Here is a 19,483-nt window from a genome sequence, read left to right as displayed (position 1 = left end):
AAGTTACAGAAGCAACTGATATATTCTATTAAAGGGAACTCATTGCACAGATTTACAAGACAAAGCTTCCTTACGGCACACCATGTCCAGTTTGTGATCTATTCGTCGTATACGTTTATCTCTTATTAGTCTATTACATTACAACATGCATATATTCTACTGGTTACTGTGTCTTGAATGCTTGATCATACCTTGTTTAGTTGGCTAAATCCTGGGCACTAGGCAACATGATATGCTCATGGCTAGATTTCGGTTCTTTTACATCTTTACTTATTTAATATGTTCTTTCTTTAAGAACTTTTTGGTTGAACTTCTGTTGCTGTAATATCATTTTACATATTGGATATGCAGCAAATCATCAGTTCTTCTGGGATTATCATTGACAGTACCCTTAATGGTAGCATGCCTGTCTATTGCAATTCCTATATGGATTCGTAACGGGTACCAGTTTTGGTCTTCAAGAGCTGAGGATACAGGCCGTGCAGGAAGCCATCTAACACTGGGGATGAAAGAGGTTAGTAGTTCTGTAATTTTCTCCTATTTGTATATTGCTAATATCGCTGTGGTCCTTCGCACTTTCATTAATTGTTTGAATTAGGTTTCCTAATTTTTCTTAAGCATTACCGTTACCAATCATTTATTTTTGACTAGCAAACTCTAATCACAGCTTGTTTGAATTGAGGCGTTTGATAAGTTGAGCTATACACTTCTAAGTTTGAGGAAACGTCGTCTTTTATCATTCAAGTCAATTCCATAACTTTCTCATCACATCACTGGTTGTTGATCTAAGAACCAAACGGCTCTTGTATCCATAGGCATTGTAGTTGATAGGATTTTTTTGTGGCATCCTATTTCTCTCTAAAACCTCATCTATATGAGCAATATGACATTACTTGCAAAAGATTCACGCTTGTACATTCTTCTACGACTTGCTATAAGAATCATAATAGCCAATTCTGTTTACAGGGTGCTGTTCTTTTCATCTCCATCTCTTTATTTGCTGGGTCGGTTTTAGCGCTTGGAGCAATAGTGTCTGCAAAGCCTTTGGATGATTTAGATTATAAGGGATGGACTGGTAGTCGGAATGGTGTTACATCTCCTTATGCATCATCTGTTTACCTTGGATGGGCAATGGCTTCTGGAATTGCTTTGGTAGTTACTGGCGTGCTGCCAATTATATCCTGGTTCGCAACTTATCGGTTTTCTTTGTCATCTGCTATTTGTATTGGTATATTTGCAGGTAATCCTTTCACTTTAATCTCTCCTGTTCCCTTTTTGATTCTTAGAACTACAAAATAATGTCATAGTCTCTCTGTTTTTCAACCTCTTTTGGTAGTTCATTCTCTATGACAATCCTTTTACTAATAATTTCTTCTCTTTCATGTCCGAAGCTGTTATTGTGGCCTTTTGTAGCGTATCCTATTTTGAAGTTGTTGGCTCTAGAACCGACCAGATTCCAACAAAAGCTGATTTCCTCGCTTCTTTACTTCCACTGATATGCATTCCAGCAGTATTGTCTCTTGGTGCTGGTTTGTTCAAGTGGTATGTGATATTCATTTAGAAACTTCTTATGCATTTTTAGTTATGCTGTTTTAAAGATGATGAGAGGATTTTTTCAGTCATAATATATAGAACATTTTCAGGAAAGACGATAATTGGAAGCTTTCTCGAGGTGCTTATATGTTCATAATCATTGGTCTTCTTCTTTTGCTTGGAGCCATTTCAGCTATTATAGTGACAATAAAACCCTGGGCAGTAAGTGATCATCCCTTGTGATGTTGTTTCCACCTTTAAAACAGTTATTTGACATTGTTTCTATGTTTTTTCTTCCTGTTTCAACAGATAGGGGCGGCATTCCTTCTGGTGCTTCTCCTCCTTGTTCTAGCTATTGGTGTTATTCACTATTGGGCGTCAAATAATTTTTATTTGACAAGGGTTCAAATGTTACTTGTTTGTTTTCTTGCATTCCTTTTGGCTCTTGCAGCATTTCTTGTTGGATGGTTTCGGGGTAAATACTCTTCTCCCATCTTAAGATGCTCAGATGGTTTAATCTAACGTATCGCGTCGTGGTACTTGATAATTGATGTCAAATGCATGTTTCTATTTCAGACAAGGCTTTTGTTGGTGCGTCTGTTGGTTACTTCTCATTTCTTTTCCTCGTAGCTGGAAGGGCGTTGACAGTAAGTTATACTTAATAAAGACAAATAAAGAATTTAAGTGTTAGAGAAATTTGTGCTTTTAGTTCCAAAAATATTGACGAATTCTGATTTTGGTCCTTGTGTTATCTGGTTAAGCACATTTACCATTCAGTGAATTGAAATGTGCACTTTTGATCCTTCTGCTCGTGAGTCGTCACTTATTTTAACAAAGTATCAACTGTTAAACTATTTAATTTCTTATGTATTATGTTAAATTTGTATTATAATTCCTTATTTGAGGGTAATATAGTTCTATAATTAGTCTTATTATAACTCCAAAAATGATAATCTAAATGTAAAATATTTCCTATATAAAAGGGACCAAAAACACACATTTCAATTAATTATTTCAAGGTTAGATATGCTTACTGAAATATCTCAAGGACCACAATCAGAATTAACTAATAACTGAAGGATCATAAGTGCAACTACCCCAAGCATGTTATTTATGCCTATCTTTGCTGATTAGAGTTGTATTTGCCTTGTGCTCTTGCTTACTTGTATTCATCTTCTGTTCCCAAAAACCCTTCTCTTTCAGGTCCTTCTTTCACCTCCTATAGTAGTCTATTCCCCAAGGGTGTTGCCTGTTTATGTTTATGATGCTCACGCGGACTGTGGGAAAAATGTCAGGTTTGTCAATTTCCTCCACTTGTTTAAGATTTACTGTGTGTATAGAAGTATGAAATGCAGAGTCAAAGTTAATTGTGAACTCTTGCTTATAGAGGACACCAATTATTTAAATATGTATTTTTATTTGCAAGTATTTCACCAATCAATTTACTATCTGATATTGCATGACTTGACAGCTAATTCTACCTGGAATCATTTTTTGACAGTGCTGCATTTCTTGTGCTCTATGGCATCGCATTGGCTATTGAGGGCTGGGGTGTGGTTGCCAGTTTGAAAATTTATCCACCATTTGCTGGGGCTGCTGTATCAGCAATTACACTCGTTGTGGCCTTTGGCTTTGCTGTCTCTCGTCCATGTTTGACACTTGAGGTTTGCTTGTATATCTTGGAATAGCTGTTCTAATTGAGCTATGTAGACTTTCTTTTTTGTGTTTTTGGTGTCTTTATCATAAACTCTGTACACTGCAGTCAAGTTGGTAACTTTGAAGATGAGTTTTCATCAACAGTTCTTCTGCTTCAACTACTTCTTTTAATATCCTGCTTTACTTTCTGACATATTCTGTAAAATTAGATGGTGGAAGATGCTGTTCATTTTCTTAGCAAGGAAACCATGGTCCAGGCAATTGCTCGATCTGCCACGAAGGTACAATCATTTTTATTAACAGCTGGCAACTCATTTAATTTTTCCATTATATGTTTTTGCTCTTAGGCTATTACTTCTAGTGTTTTTGTTTCTATAGTCCTTTATGGTCAAAGGGGCTTCTTACTTCCCAAATAGATCCTCCTACATCTATATATAAACGCTGGTTTATCAAGAATACGCAAGAAAATCACTTCGAATTGTTGATTAATCGTCAGAGATGGCTTAGAACCAATACTCTATCAGAGAGTTATCAGTATTTATCAAATCTGTTCCTATCTAACGGAACGCTATTGGATCAAATGACAAAGACATTGTTGAGAAAAAAATGGCTTTTCCCGGATGAAATGGAAATTGGATTCATGTAACAGGAGAAAGATTTCCCATTCCTTAGCCGGAAAGATGTGGCCATGAAAGAGGGATTACGTGGAACAGAAATGACTGGGTGGTCGAGTCGTGGAAACGCTTGTTTCTTCCATATTTTGGACCTTAGCTCCATGGAAGAATATGTTACTTTTGAAACATGGAAGAATTGAATAACGGAACATCAGCTCCAAACTGTGCTTGTAGTATTTCGTGATATAGTGGTTGATAATTAATATTAACATCATGATAGACGTGTCATCTACGTGAGTGAAGTCATCAATATGAGTAGGAGTACTAGAACCAGCATTACCCTTAGTCAATTTTTAAAACACGTTTTTTTACTAGTTTAGGAGCCATTTCTAATAATAAATAATTAAATAAAAACAAATAGCAACACAAAGTATAACAAAAATAAATAAAAAAATCAATAAGAGTTAGAACGAATGTACCAAACGCCGACGTATAATTGATGTTGATGGAAGAAAATTGCTCCAACTAGTAGTGTAGTGCCAAGAAAAAAATGTGCCACTGAATACTTGATGTTGATGCTTGAAAAATTTTACCAAAATAATTGAGTGCTACAACATTATTGCAATAAGAGATAAAGAATTAGAGAGATACGAAAGTTTTGTGTGAAAAATGAAAGAATGAAATGTGGTATTTATAGTTTTAAAATAGGGCCAAAGTGTAGTTTCAAAAATGCCCCTGAACTATTGAAAAGGGTCTAAAAATATCCTTCATCCACCTATTGGGCTAAAAATACCCTTCCATTCACCTTTTTGGTTCACTTATGCCCTTTGACCGTTAGGTCAATGCTGAATTTAAAAAATAATTATTTAAATTTCAAGTGGCAATTTTTATTGGTCGAAATAAAAATATCTAGCCTATTATAAAGATTCACCCATATCTACTTGTTTTTCGGATTAACCCGCCCCAAACACTAACCCTACCCGAATAAAAAGTTCAAATAAAAAGAAGAAGCCCCACTTCCATCTAACCCATGGATTTACATGCGTTCATTTTCTTGATTAATCTCATGTATAACATTATCATCGAATAAAGGTTCATGAACAAATTACACAAACAAGAAAACCCTAGCATGAATGAGCCAATGATTTTCTTAACAATACTATGGGACGAAAACTAGGGGTAGTCCAACGGTTTGTGATATCTTCCAAACAATCACTTTCAGATCTTTCCGTTATGTGAAAATGATTAAACTCATCTTGAATATAATGCAATTTGTGTCTATCATGTAAATTGAACTGGATGATATAACAAGAAAAAGAAAATCATGTAGACGTAGTAAATTTGCGTCTATATGTTCGCTGCAACTTTCATGGAGCTTTTGTTCCATGGAGTTTGATAGAAGTGGGGCCTCTTATTTTTTGTTGAACTTTTTGTTCAGGTTGCGTTAGTGTTTGAAGCGGGTTAGTACGAAAAACTGGTAGACGTGAGTGGGTCCTACTAATGGGTTAGATGTTTTAATTTGGCCAATAAGAAGTCGCCACGTGGAATTTAAATAGTTATTATTTTTAATTCAGCATTAACCTAATAGTCAAAGGATAAGTTAACCAAAAAGGTGGATGGATGGGTATTTTAAGCCCAATAGGTGGATGAAAGGGTAATTTTAAACCTTTTCCAATAGTTTAGGGGCATTTTAAACCCTTTTCCGAAACATAAATTAGGGGGTAGGAGGGGTGTTAGGGGGCTAGGGAGGCAAAAATGGCCTTTCCCAACAGCTAAAAAATAGCCGTTGGCTAACGGTACAAAAAATGGCCACATTGAAAAAAAAAAAAACTTAAGGGTACCGGTTCGGTACCGGACCGGTACCTTAAGGGTACCAACCGGACCGGTACTACCGGTACTTTTTCCAGTACCCTCCTAGTCCCCTTACCCTTTACTCAAATCCCCCACCCCTACCCCCAATCCGGACCGGTACGGTGCTGTACGGGTATTACCCTCCCCTTAGAAGCCCTAGGAAAAACCCCTAAGCTGGGTTAAAAAAAATACGGTGCTGTTAGATTGATGTACTGTCTCAACCTAGATGTTAGAAATATGAGGGATTTCTATTTTATCTTGTTCATGATTTTAAGAACTCTAAATCTCTAATTTGCAAGTCCCTTTTGTACCGTTATTGATGTCATCGGCGTGCTATGTATTTCAGTTTGATGTGCGTTCTGGCATTGTTCTCTCTTGTCTTGCTTGAATGTGTCATGCACTGCAGGTTTCTCATTTTTTTTCATTAATTATTTGTTGTTAAGATTTTCTGTATCTTTTGGTATCAATTATAAATGTCAAATGGTCACAATATATAGCGTGACAAAGAGGTCTGCATATATAGAGAGAGACATGAATATCGTCTACACACTGCTTGGGCTTCACTGTGCTTGATGCTATATAAGCATTAAGACAGGGTTCACTTGTTCTGGTGTTACTTTTAATTGGTCTTGAGAGTAATAACGATATAAATCACGAGACTTTCATGGTGATAGGTGTCTTCTGATTCTTGTATCTATAAACTCAAGATAAACTTCTTGTTAATAAATTGATTTTCTTGTCGAATCTCAATTCTGTTAATGGTTGCTCAGACCAGAAATGCTTTATCCGGAACATACTCTGCCCCCCAGAGGTCGGCCAGCTCAGCTGCTCTATTGGTTGGTGATCCAACAATGATGAGGGATAGGGGAGGCAATTTTGTGCTTCCACGAGCAGATGTCATGAAATTAAGAGATCGTCTCAGAAATGAAGAACTGGCTGCTGGGTCAATTTTCTGCAGGTTAAGGAATAGGACACTGAGGCGTGAAGCAACTAGTGATGTAGGTCACCGAAGAGAAATGTGTGCCCATGCTCGAATTCTGGCTTTAGAGGAAGCAATTGACACTGAATGGGTATACATGTGGGATAAGTTTGGTGGTTACTTACTTCTTTTACTTGGTTTGACTGCTAAAGCTGAGAGGGTACAGGTAAACTATATGTGTTGCAAATTACTTGTATGCGCTTAATCTTTTTTTCCCCTATTGCTGAACTTAGCATGCTTTGCCAGGATGAGGTTCGTCTGCGACTTTTCCTTGACAGCATAGGGTTTTCAGATCTTAGTGCCAAAGACATAAAAAAATGGCTCCCAGAAGACCGTAGGCGATTTGAAATCATACAGGAGAGGTAAATGTATTCTTAGAACTATTCTGGTAATTCTGCTGCACTTAGGAGAGTCAGAGTTCTTCTAAATTTGTTTAATTGGTTCTTGCAGTTATATGAGGGAGAAGGAGATGGAAGAGGAAATCTTGATGCAGAGACGTGAAGAGGAAGGAAGGGGTAAAGAAAGGAGGAAAGCTCTCCTTGAGAAGGAGGAACGCAAATGGAAGGAAATTGAGGCGTCACTTATATCATCTATTCCTAATGCTGGGAATAGAGAGGCAGCAGCGATGGCAGCTGCAGTGCGTGCAGTAGGAGGAGATTCTGTTCTTGATGATTCTTTTGCACGGGAAAGAGTCTCAAGCATTGCACGTCGTATTCGTGCTGCTCAGCTATCTCGTCGAGCACTTCAGGTCATACCTACCCTCTACTTAAAGTGCAACTAAGATCTTGAAGTATGATGCTGAATTCTACCTAATGCCTTTCACCAAATTTGTCACGACCCAAACTAGGGGCCGTGACTGGCACATGCCGAGCGAATTCTTAACTATGTCGTAATAACCATCAATAAAACATGCATTGGGTCCCAGCCGGCCCTTTGCCATCAATCAATGCTTTAATTTAAAAAAGGATATCTGTATGAAGGCCCAAAGGTTTAACATGTATACAGTAAGTATCAACGTGAGGTATCATTCAATTAAATTCCGAAGCTGTATATACCTACCCACAGCGAGCCCAGTGAGTATCAACGTAAGGCATCATTTGTTTTCCTCGATTAGGTGATAAATTTTATTGATATTGGGGAAATACCCGTATACAAGAGGTATACCAAAACATAAAGAATCTACATTAAAACATGATTCTCTACAAAAAGACACCCAATCATCTATATAAATAGGAATCTCATGGGTGCACCAAAAAGCAAGTAAAGTCAATAGGCTATTCCTCAAATTTACAAAATCATGTTTAATCCCCTCAAATGCCCTCCTATTCCTCTCCCTCCATACAACCGATATAAGAGCTCGCGAGGTTACCTCCCATGCCATTTGTCTTCTTTTCCTTCTTCTACCGGCCCAACTGTGCAACAGATCTCTAACAGTGTGCCTGGCATCACCCATTGTACTCCAAAGTAGTCCAAAACCACCCTCCACAGCCCTGATGCCACTGGCAATGCACCAAAAGATGATCAACTTCTTCACCCGAGCATTTGCATATATAGCACCAACTCATAGAAGTAATATTTCTCTTCCTCAAGTTTTCCGCTGTCAAAATTGCTCCCCTTTCCTGGGCGCCCTTGGGATCCACACCAAAAGGTTCGGAAAAACGTATTTCCTCTCTCACCACCAACCTCCATGAATCCTGATTGCAAGGTAATAAAATCTGCTTATACAGTAACTCTATCAACCTTTGGAACTCCCCTATCTCCCAGTCTTGTAAATTCCTCCTAAACGTGATATCCCAAAGAACCTCCCTCTCATGTACGCTTCGGATTTGATGAGCTGTTAACTCTCTCTGGTTCGGTACTCCAAATAAGTTAGGGAAGGAGACCCTTAATGTATCCCCCCCACACCATTTATGATTCCAAAAACTATTTCTTCACCCAACCCTAAATGTTACATGGCCACTGAAGTCTTGCCATACCTGCTTGATACTCCTCCACGTACTGCTCCCAAGCAGAGCTGTAACAGATCTACTCCTCCACCCTCCTAACACAGTGCCGTACTTTTCCGCTACCACTTCCCTCCATTGAGCGTGTATCTCTACACCAAATCTCCATATTCATTCCCTAGCAAAGCTCTATTAAACACCCTCAGATCTTTTAACCCTAACTCACCCCATTTGTTCGGTGTAGACTGTAGTGTCAGCCTCTCATCTAAATGAATCTTTTTGGTACCATCTGCTTCATTTCATAGGAAATTTCTTTGGAGCCTTTCTAACTTCTCTGTAACTCTCACCGGTGCCTACAGCAAAGACATATAATATGTAGGGATGCTCGAAAAAGTATCTTGATGAGAACTTCCTTTCCTCCTTTTGATAAGTACCTCTTTTGCCATCCTGCTAGTCTCCTTAGTCCTTTCATCTCTTTCAATAACAGTGTTCCACACAACTGGATCTTTATGTGAGGTACCCAAGGGCAAACCTAAGCACGTAGAAGGTAAAGCACCCACCTTGCAATTGAATACTTGTGCTAGGCATAAGATATTTTCTACCTCTCCCACCAGAATAATCTCACATTTGCTAAGGTTGATCTTGAGCCCTGACACAATTTGAAACCACGCCAAAACCTGCTTCAAATATGTCAACTGAGCCACATCTGCATCACAAAAGACCACCGTGTCATCTGCAAACAGTAAGTATGAAACCCTAACAGTCCTATGCTCCCCGAACGACACTGTAAAACCCCTTGAGAGTCCTCCACTCACTGCCCTGTCCATCATCTTGCTAAGTGCTTCCATCACTAAGTTAAATAGCATAGGGGATAATAGGCTCCCCTGCCGAAATCCCCTCGATCTACCAAAAAAATCACATGGACTACCATTTACCAAAACAGAGAATCTGATAGAAGAAATGCAAGCCCTAATCCAACTCCTCCACCTCTCTGCAAACCCCATCTTCATCAGAAATGGGACATAGACCGACATGTGATAATAACGGAAGAATGACAAGTGAAACCCCCACAACTCTGTGTGAGGCTCACTGCTGAAAGTACTGAACCCCTCTTTAGTATTTGTTAGAATAGGTCTGAAACCGAATTTATCTTTTTCCTGTTACTCTTTTTATGATGATCCATCAAACAATCACAAGCTTAACCCCAAATCTTTTTTGGTAGGTACTTAACCCAAATTCCTGTATGTTGATTTTCCTGCTGTTTAAAATCTTTTCTGTTGCAGACAGGACTTGCTGGCGCTGTGTGTATACTTGATGATGAACCCACAACTAGTGGTAGACAGTGTGGTCAGATTGATCCTAGTGTATGTCAAAGTCAAAAAGTTAGCTGCTCGCTTGCTGTAATGGTCCAGCCCGAATCTGGACCTCTTTGTTTGTTCGGCACTGAATTCCAGAAGAATATTTGCTGGGAATTTCTTGTGGCTGGCTCTGAGCAAGGCATTGAAGCTGGACAAGTTGGGCTTAGATTAATTACTAAAACTGATAAGCAAACTACTGTAAAGGAGTGGAGTATAAGTGCCACCAGTATAGCAGATGGAAGGTTTGCAAACTTTTCCTCTTTTTTTCTGTGTGAATTGCTGTGTAAAGGTGGTCTCTGTGGTTGCTTAGGACTTCTGTCTTGTTCTTCTTTTCTGATAAATCAATGTATATTTTATTAGTACCCACTAAGGTGGTGTTAACTATACAAGAAATAGTACAGAAACTCCTTAAAATAAAATAGAGGCCTTTGTCTTGTTTCTTGTTTAGTCCACTTCATTTTTGAGTGTTAAGTGGACTCAGATGGCCATCTGACATGTACATACATTATTTTGCAGGTGGCATATCATAACAATGACTATTGATGCTGAATTGGGTGAAGCAACTTGCTACCTAGATGGAAATTTTGATGGCTACCAGACCGGGCTACCACTGAGAGTGGCTAGCTGCATATGGGAGCTGGGAACAGATGTCTGGGTGGGCATAAGACCGCCTATTGATGTTGATTCATTTGGAAGATCAGATAGTGAAGGAGCCGAATCAAAGGTGCACATAATGGATGTATTTCTTTGGGGAAGGTGCTTGACAGAAGATGAGATTGCAGCTCTTCCCGCAGCTATGGGTTCTGCTGAATACAACATGATTGATCTGCCGGATGATAATTGGCAATGGGCAGATTCTCCAACTAGGGTCTGTGTTTTTCCGTTCGAATGATTTGTTTCCAGTAATGCATCTTATGGTTGTCAATTGTAGATAAAATGGTCCTTAGGTTTTTCTCCCTTTAATTGTAGATGCTCTTGTTTTAGATATTTGAAGGAAAAAAATTTACTACCAAAAACTTTAAGAAACCTGATTGGTGGAGTTGATTGATTGATAATTTGCTTCAGCTAATTTCGTAATATCAGGGAAACATAAAAGAAATAGTTGCTTGTCATTTGGAATTTGTCTCATGGTTGTTACTTGGGTTCATCTTGCTTAGGTTGATGGGTGGGACAGTGATCCTGCAGATGTAGATCTTTATGACAGAGATGATGTAGATTGGGATGGGCAATATTCAAGTGGGAGGAAGAGAAGGTCAGAACGTGATGGGGTTGTGTTGGACGTGGATTCTTTTACTCGAAGGTTGAGGAAGCCTCGAGTAGAGACGCAGAAGGAAATCAATCAACACATGCTTTCATTGGAAATGGCTGTGAAGGAGGCTCTCTTAGCAAGAGGAGAATCACATTTTACTGATCAAGAGTTTCCTCCCAGTGACCGCTCATTATTTATGGATCCACACAATCCTCCATCTAAATTGCAGGTAAGTCCACCGGCAACGCATTGCTCAGTTTTATGGTCTTCTGGTTTTCCAGGTTCAATTACGATGTTTAGTACCTTAGCTGATATCAACTCATTCCAGGTTGTTTCTGAATGGATGAGGCCTACTGATATAGTGAAAGAGAAGCATCTGGATTGTCACCCATGCTTATTCTCTGGAGTAGCAAATTCTTCAGATGTTTGCCAGGTTGTGCTACTCTTCTTCATACTGTTTGCTCAAAGTATCACCTCCTGCCTCCTCTTTCCTTTTGCTTGTTTTGGAGGCAGATCAAAAGTTAGTTGTTAGAATTGTCTTTGAAGATCAAGTTGCTCATTGTGATGCTGTACTTTTTAATAGGGACGACTGGGTGATTGTTGGTTTCTAAGTGCTGTTGCTGTGCTAACTGAGGTTTCACGAATATCAGAAGTCATAATTACACCAGAATACAATCAGGAAGGAATATATACAGTTCGCTTCTGCATTCAGGTTAGACTGTTTATTTGTACAGTTACTCGTGCTGGTTTTTGCGCGAGTTTGCTTCTTTTGCAAAACCAATTTTAAATCTTGCTTAGATGGCCTTCTTCCAATTCCAGATTTAACCCTTCTTACCTTTAGATGGCCTTCCAATTCCAGATTTAACCCTTCTTACCTTTAGATTTAGCCATTTGAACTGTGTTATGGATGGGAGGAAGTGCTCGAGTTTTTGGCTCCTTCTATTATGCATATGAATTATAGAGTATTCTTCTGCAGCATGTAAGATCCTAAGAGATTTCTTTAGCAGTATGCTGCCCTGGCTTTATGGTGATACTAACAAGTGCAATGTGTTCGTCAGAAAGGGCATAGAATCACCTTAGCACTCACCAGACATGAAGTGGCTGGATGTTTGCAGTTTTGATGAAAATAGAAGTTATCGTGTCTTTGAACTCTGAATGGAAAGGGATATTAAATCAACACCTTGGAACTTGGAAGTAATACATCTCATGAGTTCATAATTTCGGATCTATTGAATTCACAGAGATGTTATTAACCACTAGCAACTATTGAATATAGTCGATTATGGACCACTAGAAACTATTGATTGTAGTTGATTATGGAGGTTTAAATCATCTGAAGAAAAAGAAAGAGAACATTTGGAATTGAACAGTCAGAGAGCTTGGACTTTTTCATTATATTGCTGATCTCTCTTGTAGATCATGAAACATTCCAAGATCACTAGACATCTGCACCAAATAGTGTAGCGTATGCTGGCATTTTACTCTGATTTAATCTAGATTTTACCAAATTGTCTTTGGATATAAGTTATGGACTTATGGTCCTTTTGGATGCAGTTTCTGCCACAATATGCGACGTAGCAAATGAACCAAGACTGCTCATTTTCATGCTTCCCCTTTGAGTTGATTTATGTCATATATGTTTAGATATTAATCAGTATTGGTGTTTTGGAAGCTTAGCCTCTTCCTTTCCTTTTTTGAGTTGAAAAAAGAAAAACTTTGTCAGTCAAGTAGTATGACGAGGACTAGATTTTGTTTGTGTTCTTTTCCTGGATTTGAAGCGATCCTTCTTGAGCATAAGTGCGGATATGGGGCTCATTCTAGTCATTGCCCTAGTTTTCTTTTTCCCTTGCTTTCACACATTGTGCACCTAAGTGAAACAAAAAACATTTTTCCCTCTTTAGAGTTGCAAGTATGTATCTAAATAGTGTCACTAAATTCAGCAATACTGCATTTTTATTTGTTACTGCTGTTGGGCTTGGTAAAAGCATAACTATATCCAGAGTTACCATTTTTCCCATCAATTATGCAATGAAGTTATGAAGCCATCCACTGTCTGTACCTTTCACTGAATTTTATACTTGACTTGCTGACATCAACGTTATGCTCTATTAGACTTCCAGATTAGATAATGTTGTCTTTCAATGTTAATCTCATTGAAGTTGCGTTCTAAACTGATGAGAGGATCTCAGTCAATTTATGTACTGGTTCTGGTGAGAAACAAAAAAATATAATTGCCTTTTCTGGAATAGTTCATTGCATCAAGTTAATGCTGTGGCTCTATTTATTATAGGGGGAATGGGTCCCTGTTGTTGTTGATGATTGGATTCCATGCGAGTCACCTGGTAAACCAGCATTTGCCACCAGTAGGAAGGGTAATGAAATGTGGGTCTCCTTGTTAGAAAAAGCTTATGCAAAGCTTCATGGCTCATATGAGGCATTAGAGGGTGGACTTGTGCAAGATGCTCTTGTAGACCTCACTGGAGGTGCTGGTGAGGAGATTGACATGAGAAGTGCTGAAGCACAAATTGATCTTGCAAGTGGCAGACTGTGGTCTCAACTGTTGCGCTTCAAACAAGAGGGTTTCCTATTAGGTGCTGGTAGCCCTTCAGGTTCAGATGTGCATATCTCTTCTAGTGGTATTGTCCAAGGTCATGCCTACTCAATATTACAGGTATAGAAAACAGATCCTTCTATCTTATGACTTATCAACATTTCAGTCATGCGATCATCATTTGCATGAGTTACTGCTCAGGTACGAGAAGTTGATGGCCACAAGCTTGTTCAGATCCGGAATCCATGGGCGAATGAAGTCGAATGGAATGGCCCTTGGTCCGATTCATCACCTGAATGGACCGACAGGATGAAACACAAGCTTAAGCTTGTCCCACAGGTTGCTTGCCCCCCCCCCCCCTCTCCAAGTTCTGTTTTCTGGCTTTTGGCTTTGATTGTACCTAATGAATTCTATGGTTACGGGCTAGAGTTTAGGGTCAGGATACCATTTATCCTGGCTAGAGTTTAGGGTCAGGATACCATTTATCCTGTCTAATTCCTCCTTTGGAATAACTCCATATTGGATAGATCCTGATAATTTATCTAGAATTCCCATCTTATTTGGGCAGGGGAGGTGGAGTTTTCATTTCCCAATTGTTTTTCCTCCAACTGTACTCGCTTTTTGTTGGTAGCACACCTTCCCTAATCTCTTCCCTTTGCATGCTCTGCATAATCCCCCTTCCCCAGTGTGAGCTAGCTATCCCCGTCTCCTTACCTAGCAAGCCTGCCATTACTCTTCTCCCTTCCCATTGCAATCTCCTCTCTTCCCCCTTCCCAGTCCCATTGCAAGCCCCATATTCTCTTGCTCCTGTGTCATTGCAAGAATCCACCACCTCTCTGCGTCATATGTCTTCCTCTGCAGAAGAATGATGCTGCAAAATGTGACCCTCTATGGGTGTGTTTTGTATGAAGGAAAATATTTTCCGGAAAATGTTTTTCAATTTTTCCATGTTTGGTTGGCTTAAATGCTTTGGAAAACATTTTCCTCGTGAACTCATTTTCCTCCAATTGGAGGAAAATATTTTCCCTATCAAGAGAAGGGAAAACATTTTCCAAAACTCTTCTTCAACCTTTCCCACACCCCACCCTCTCCACCAACCTCACCCACCCCTACCCCCACCCACACCCACCCACCCTCCCCAACCCCCGTCTCACCCCTACCCCGCTCCCACCCTAAATAGAAATATTATTAAGAGTACTTTTTTTTAATGTTGTAGATAAAGTACTTTCTTTTTCATTTCAACAAAATGAGTTTTTTTCCTCATGATGTAAAAAAAGTATTTTCTTTCATTTAAACAAAAAAAGTACTTTCTCTTCATGATGTAGACGAAATATTCATTTTTCATTTCAACAAAATGATGTATTCAAAAGTATTTTCTTTCCTTTTAACAAAATGAGTACTTTTTTCATGTTGTAGAAAGTATTTTTTTTTTCAACAAAGAAAGAGTATTTCCTTTTAAGTTAAGGAGCACAAATTTCAATGTTGTTTTTGCGTAAAAAAGTAAAGTAGCACATTAGTCCCTTTGGGTTTGTGTAAATTTTTAAAAGATTAAGTAAATTCTTGAAGAAAATAGAATCTTAAAAACGTTGGGTGGGGGAGCAGAGGAAACATGGGGATTTGGGGAGGGGAGGTGAGGAGAGTAGCATAAAAAATTATTTTCTTAAAAAATATTTTTTATTCTCTAAACAAACATTAGAAAATATTTTTCGGAAAAAGTTTTTCACTCACCAACCAAACATCACCAACCAAACAAGGAAAAATAAGTGATAAAACTACTCATTTTCTTTCATACCAAACACACCCTATGTCTCCTTCTAGTTTCCCTTCTCTCTCCGCGAGCACTCAGTCAAGCAATCGACTATGCCTTGTTCTCAAATCTTTGGGGTGCCAACTTGAATCCTCTACTGTACTCATTCCATTTTATTCAGATCCATTTCCTTCCAGTATTATAACATTTGCCTTTTAAGGCAAATAATTGGCTTCCTAAGTCTCTCACTTTTCCTACATGGGTGACTAGTTTAATCTCAAACGAGTTGGTATTACCTATATGGATCCTTTGCTTACATTATGTTTGTACAGTACAAATTTATTTTCCCTGATTTTACTTGGATTTATGACAAACCGCTAGTTTAGTCGAGAAATACAGCTGGAAATTCCCTTTAAGGTGCTGATCTCTTGCAAACTTAGCAGTTCTTGAAGAAGGGCAAAAGGCGAAGAGAATTTAGATGATTACAAATTTATAGCTAACACTACCTATATTGAAAAATATTTATGAACTCTAACCCACAACGAAAGTAAGATTCTTACATGTCAATTATTTGCTATTTAAGAGGAAATAAAATTATATAGGGTTAAGTGTCTTTTACCTCTTTGTATTTTAGTAAGTTGCAGATTACCCTTATGATTGAAATAGACTCATATCCTCCTGTGGTCTCAAATTTTTTATGTATTACCCCCTTTTTAGTTCATGTCTGACATAACTAGTTTCCCTCTTTAAAAGAAGGACAAAAATATGAATTTTCCCTTATAAAGGAGTGATAAAATGTATATTACCCCACTTGGAGTTTCAAAAACTTATCAATTAAGTCATAGGATAATGAAGCCGTCTTATCACTCTCTGATGGGACATTATGGATTGACCTTACCAGAAAAATCATTTATTTTCATTTGCCTGCCTTATAAAAGATGTACATTTTTCTCGTCAAATTTCTAATGAAATTACATGATAAGTTTTCTCAAGAAGTTTTGGTAAAGAATTTATTTTATGATAAGTTTATAAATATTTGTAATGATGGGAAGTTACTACTTACATTTTTATATTTTCTTTTCCTTTTGAAGAATCATACCAGCATAGACCCGTTGTTTCATATTTGTAAAATACACATATTTTGGTACAACCCTAATATGAGGACTTGGGAAATTGAGAAGTCGGCTATTAAATCAAGCAATTTTTTTATTTATCATTATTATTATTCTTGTTGTCATTATTATTGTTATTATTTTCATTTGTGAAATAATAATGACCAAAAGAGACTTAATTGAGTTTCACTATGACAGGGTTGATTAGAAAATTTTCTGTAGGCCACGTATATTAATATTACTACTCTTTCACAAGAAAGAAAACATGCCTTGATGGCAATGAGGTAGTTTACATGATTTGTGGGACCAATGTGAGGCTAAAGTCTATTTTCTTTTCACGAAGGTAAGCTATTTGTTTGTAAATTAAATGGTGACAATATACATTTATTGATTTGTTATTTCAGGTCACTTTAGAACTCCCCATTTATATTATTGAGTTAATTGATAATCTACAGTTAGATCAATAATTATTAAGCCAGTTATATAAATAGTCCTAAAAGTGACCTAAAGTAACTAATAATCTAATTAATGATACCACTAAAGGATTTATACTGCTTAGTAAACAGCAAAACTGCTGTTACACTGTTCTGTGAACTTTAATTTCTTTGCCCCTCCATTATAGTAGACAATACCCAAAGATATTGGGGGACTAAAAATCTGAATAGTGGCTTACCAAACGCTAGACAGGGTTGAATGGGATCAATGATGGGTATTGTGGACCATGCCTTAACAGTGAAGGATGTTCTTTTCGTCTGGGCCTTTAGAAGATGGAAGAGAAGAAACGGAGCATTGGATTTTGCTCCATTTACTGTTATGTGGGTAGTTTGGAGAAAGAGAAATAGGAGAGTTTTTGAAGGAAACAAACTTGGTTTGTACATTTGAAGAATAGCCAATCTTTGATTTCTTTTTGTGTTGACCGCATTCTGGTTCTTCTGTTCTTCAAGGAAAGGAATGAAGGTTTATGCTTATACAGATTTTTACAGGTTGACTCTTTTTTCCTGTTGTTTTGTTGTAAACAGGCAAACGATGGAATTTTCTGGATGTCTTGGCAAGATTTCCAGATACATTTTAGGTCTATATATGTTTGTCGTGTCTACCCACCAGAAATGCGCTACTCAATCCATGGTCAATGGAGAGGTTATAGTGCTGGAGGCTGCCAGGATTATGACACATGGCATCAGAACCCCCAATATCGACTAAGAGCGAGTGGTCCTGATGCTTCCTTGCCCATTCACGTTTTTATCACCTTAACTCAGGTGCACTGTTGTGATTAAGTTGGAACAGAGTCGTTACATATTGGCATTTATCTTTTGTTGATCAAATAGACTAATCAGAATGCTATTTTAGGGTGTGAGCTTCTCAAGGACAACAGCTGGTTTCAGGAATTATCAGTCAAGCCATGATTCAATGATGTTCTACATTGGGATGAGGATATTGAAAACTCGTGGTAGACGTGCTGCATATAACATCTATTTGCATGAGTCTGTTGGTGGGACAGACTATGTAAATTCACGAGAAATATCGTGTGAGATGGTTCTGGATCCTGATCCAAAGGGTTACACGATAGTGCCTACTACAATACATCCTGGTGAAGAGGCGCCTTTTGTTCTCTCTGTTTTTACCAAAGCCGCCATAAGTCTTGAAGCTTTATAATTTTGCATTGATGGCCCATTTGGTTTGGGTATGATTGTACTTGTGGGCCCCGAGCATCTTTCTGAAGAGATTCTGCTTGGACCATTCATCTGTCTAAGAGCTGGGTGAATGGTAAATTAGCAGTAGAAATGCTCGGTAAGTTTCTTCATCTAACTTCTTACACTATCCTTTTGCGCTGGACAAGAAATTAGCTGATGCATTTCATTATCTGAAATTCTGCCTAATCTTGTTACGTTTGGCTTTGATAAGTATACTTGTCTTTTTTCTGTCTACTTTTATCAGGCATAAAAAGAGAAGAAAGGATGTTCTGTCCTTTGCAACGGATGAAGCATGCTCTGCCTTATTCTGGGGAAGTCTATGGTCGCTAAATCTCATTCATGTATGGGGACTGGAAGTCTTGATCCAATAGAAAGAAGATGGTCCATTGATTCTAGTCTTCAGCCTCTGAACGTGGTCTCGAAGCGGGTTCTCGGGGATTAGACAGTGTACATGAGTAGATGTTGTAAGAAAATAGGATTTAGTAATGTAAATGAGGGTTAACAAAAAAAGAATAGGTGAAAAGAATAGAGATAGGTGTTAGGAATGCCCTGTTGGATGGGTTAAAGCGTGTTGGAGTCTATATGGCTGAAAATTATTTGAAGTTTCAGCACCAGTTTTGAAGTACTGGTAGACAGCATTAATTGTAAAGAAGGAACATTTTTCATTAATAGAATCAACTATTTTTTTCTACATCTACCGCGTTTGTGTTAGTATTTGGAAGTACATTACCATCCTTTGACGAGGTCAAATACGAATGGAAATGATTTGAGAAATGGAGAAAAGCAGGAAGATCAATTGGGCAAGAGAAATTTGGACGAAGGTCCAACGAACATATTTTTGGTAAAAATTAGCTGCACTTTTTGAGCCAACTACTAAAGTTTAGCCATATTTTGAATTGTAATATAAAGTAGCCACTATTCAATTAAACTGATGTTTTCGCCTCCCAACTAAAACACGAAACACAAATCTAGCAATCTGGTTGTCCGGATGTATGCAGATGGCGTAGGTTATAACACACGAAAATTTGAGAATCGGACAAAATTTTAGTTTTATGGTTCTAAAATGCAAAAAACGAGAAATGGTCATGACGAAGCGATGACTAATGTTCCTTAGGTCGTTTTTTATGGGTCAGCAAAATTTTATGCGATTCGCGTCCGGTCGCCTAGATGCATGCAGATAGTGTATGCTTATAACAAAC

General features: G+C 38.1%; 1 protein-coding gene across 2 annotated transcripts in view; it reads left to right on the top strand.

Annotated features, from left to right (window-relative positions):
* Positions 1 to 18,975, top strand: part of LOC104217595 (calpain-type cysteine protease DEK1) — a 36,600-nt gene extending 17,625 nt beyond the window's left edge. The window contains exons 11-32 of one of the 2 annotated variants that reach the window (XR_708792.2): positions 352 to 514; positions 967 to 1,240; positions 1,392 to 1,542; positions 1,644 to 1,755; positions 1,843 to 2,008; positions 2,110 to 2,180; positions 2,737 to 2,828; positions 3,035 to 3,197; positions 3,399 to 3,470; positions 6,425 to 6,799; positions 6,880 to 6,995; positions 7,084 to 7,381; positions 9,860 to 10,176; positions 10,451 to 10,802; positions 11,092 to 11,412; positions 11,512 to 11,616; positions 11,767 to 11,895; positions 13,474 to 13,854; positions 13,936 to 14,073; positions 17,613 to 17,849; positions 17,941 to 18,381; positions 18,529 to 18,975. Coding sequence is in view for 1 of the 2 variants with exons in the window: in XM_009767882.2 (XP_009766184.1) it covers positions 352 to 514; positions 967 to 1,240; positions 1,392 to 1,542; positions 1,644 to 1,755; positions 1,843 to 2,008; positions 2,110 to 2,180; positions 2,737 to 2,828; positions 3,035 to 3,197; positions 3,399 to 3,470; positions 6,425 to 6,799; positions 6,880 to 6,995; positions 7,084 to 7,381; positions 9,860 to 10,176; positions 10,451 to 10,802; positions 11,092 to 11,412; positions 11,512 to 11,616; positions 11,767 to 11,895; positions 13,474 to 13,854; positions 13,936 to 14,073; positions 17,613 to 17,849; positions 17,941 to 18,246 (4,339 nt within the window). In the remaining variant the exon portion in view is untranslated. Of the gene's footprint in view, positions 1 to 351; positions 515 to 966; positions 1,241 to 1,391; positions 1,543 to 1,643; positions 1,756 to 1,842; positions 2,009 to 2,109; positions 2,181 to 2,736; positions 2,829 to 3,034; positions 3,198 to 3,398; positions 3,471 to 6,424; positions 6,800 to 6,879; positions 6,996 to 7,083; positions 7,382 to 9,859; positions 10,177 to 10,450; positions 10,803 to 11,091; positions 11,413 to 11,511; positions 11,617 to 11,766; positions 11,896 to 13,473; positions 13,855 to 13,935; positions 14,074 to 17,612; positions 17,850 to 17,940; positions 18,383 to 18,528 lie in introns of those variants that run through there. The other variant, XM_009767882.2, reaches the window with a different exon arrangement.
* Positions 18,976 to 19,483: the final 508 nt, after the last annotated feature.

Source organism: Nicotiana sylvestris, chromosome 10 (genome assembly GCF_000393655.2).
Source record: "Nicotiana sylvestris chromosome 10, ASM39365v2, whole genome shotgun sequence".
Lineage (NCBI taxonomy): Eukaryota > Viridiplantae > Streptophyta > Magnoliopsida > Solanales > Solanaceae > Nicotiana > Nicotiana sylvestris.
This window is presented reverse-complemented; position numbering and strand designations above follow the sequence as displayed.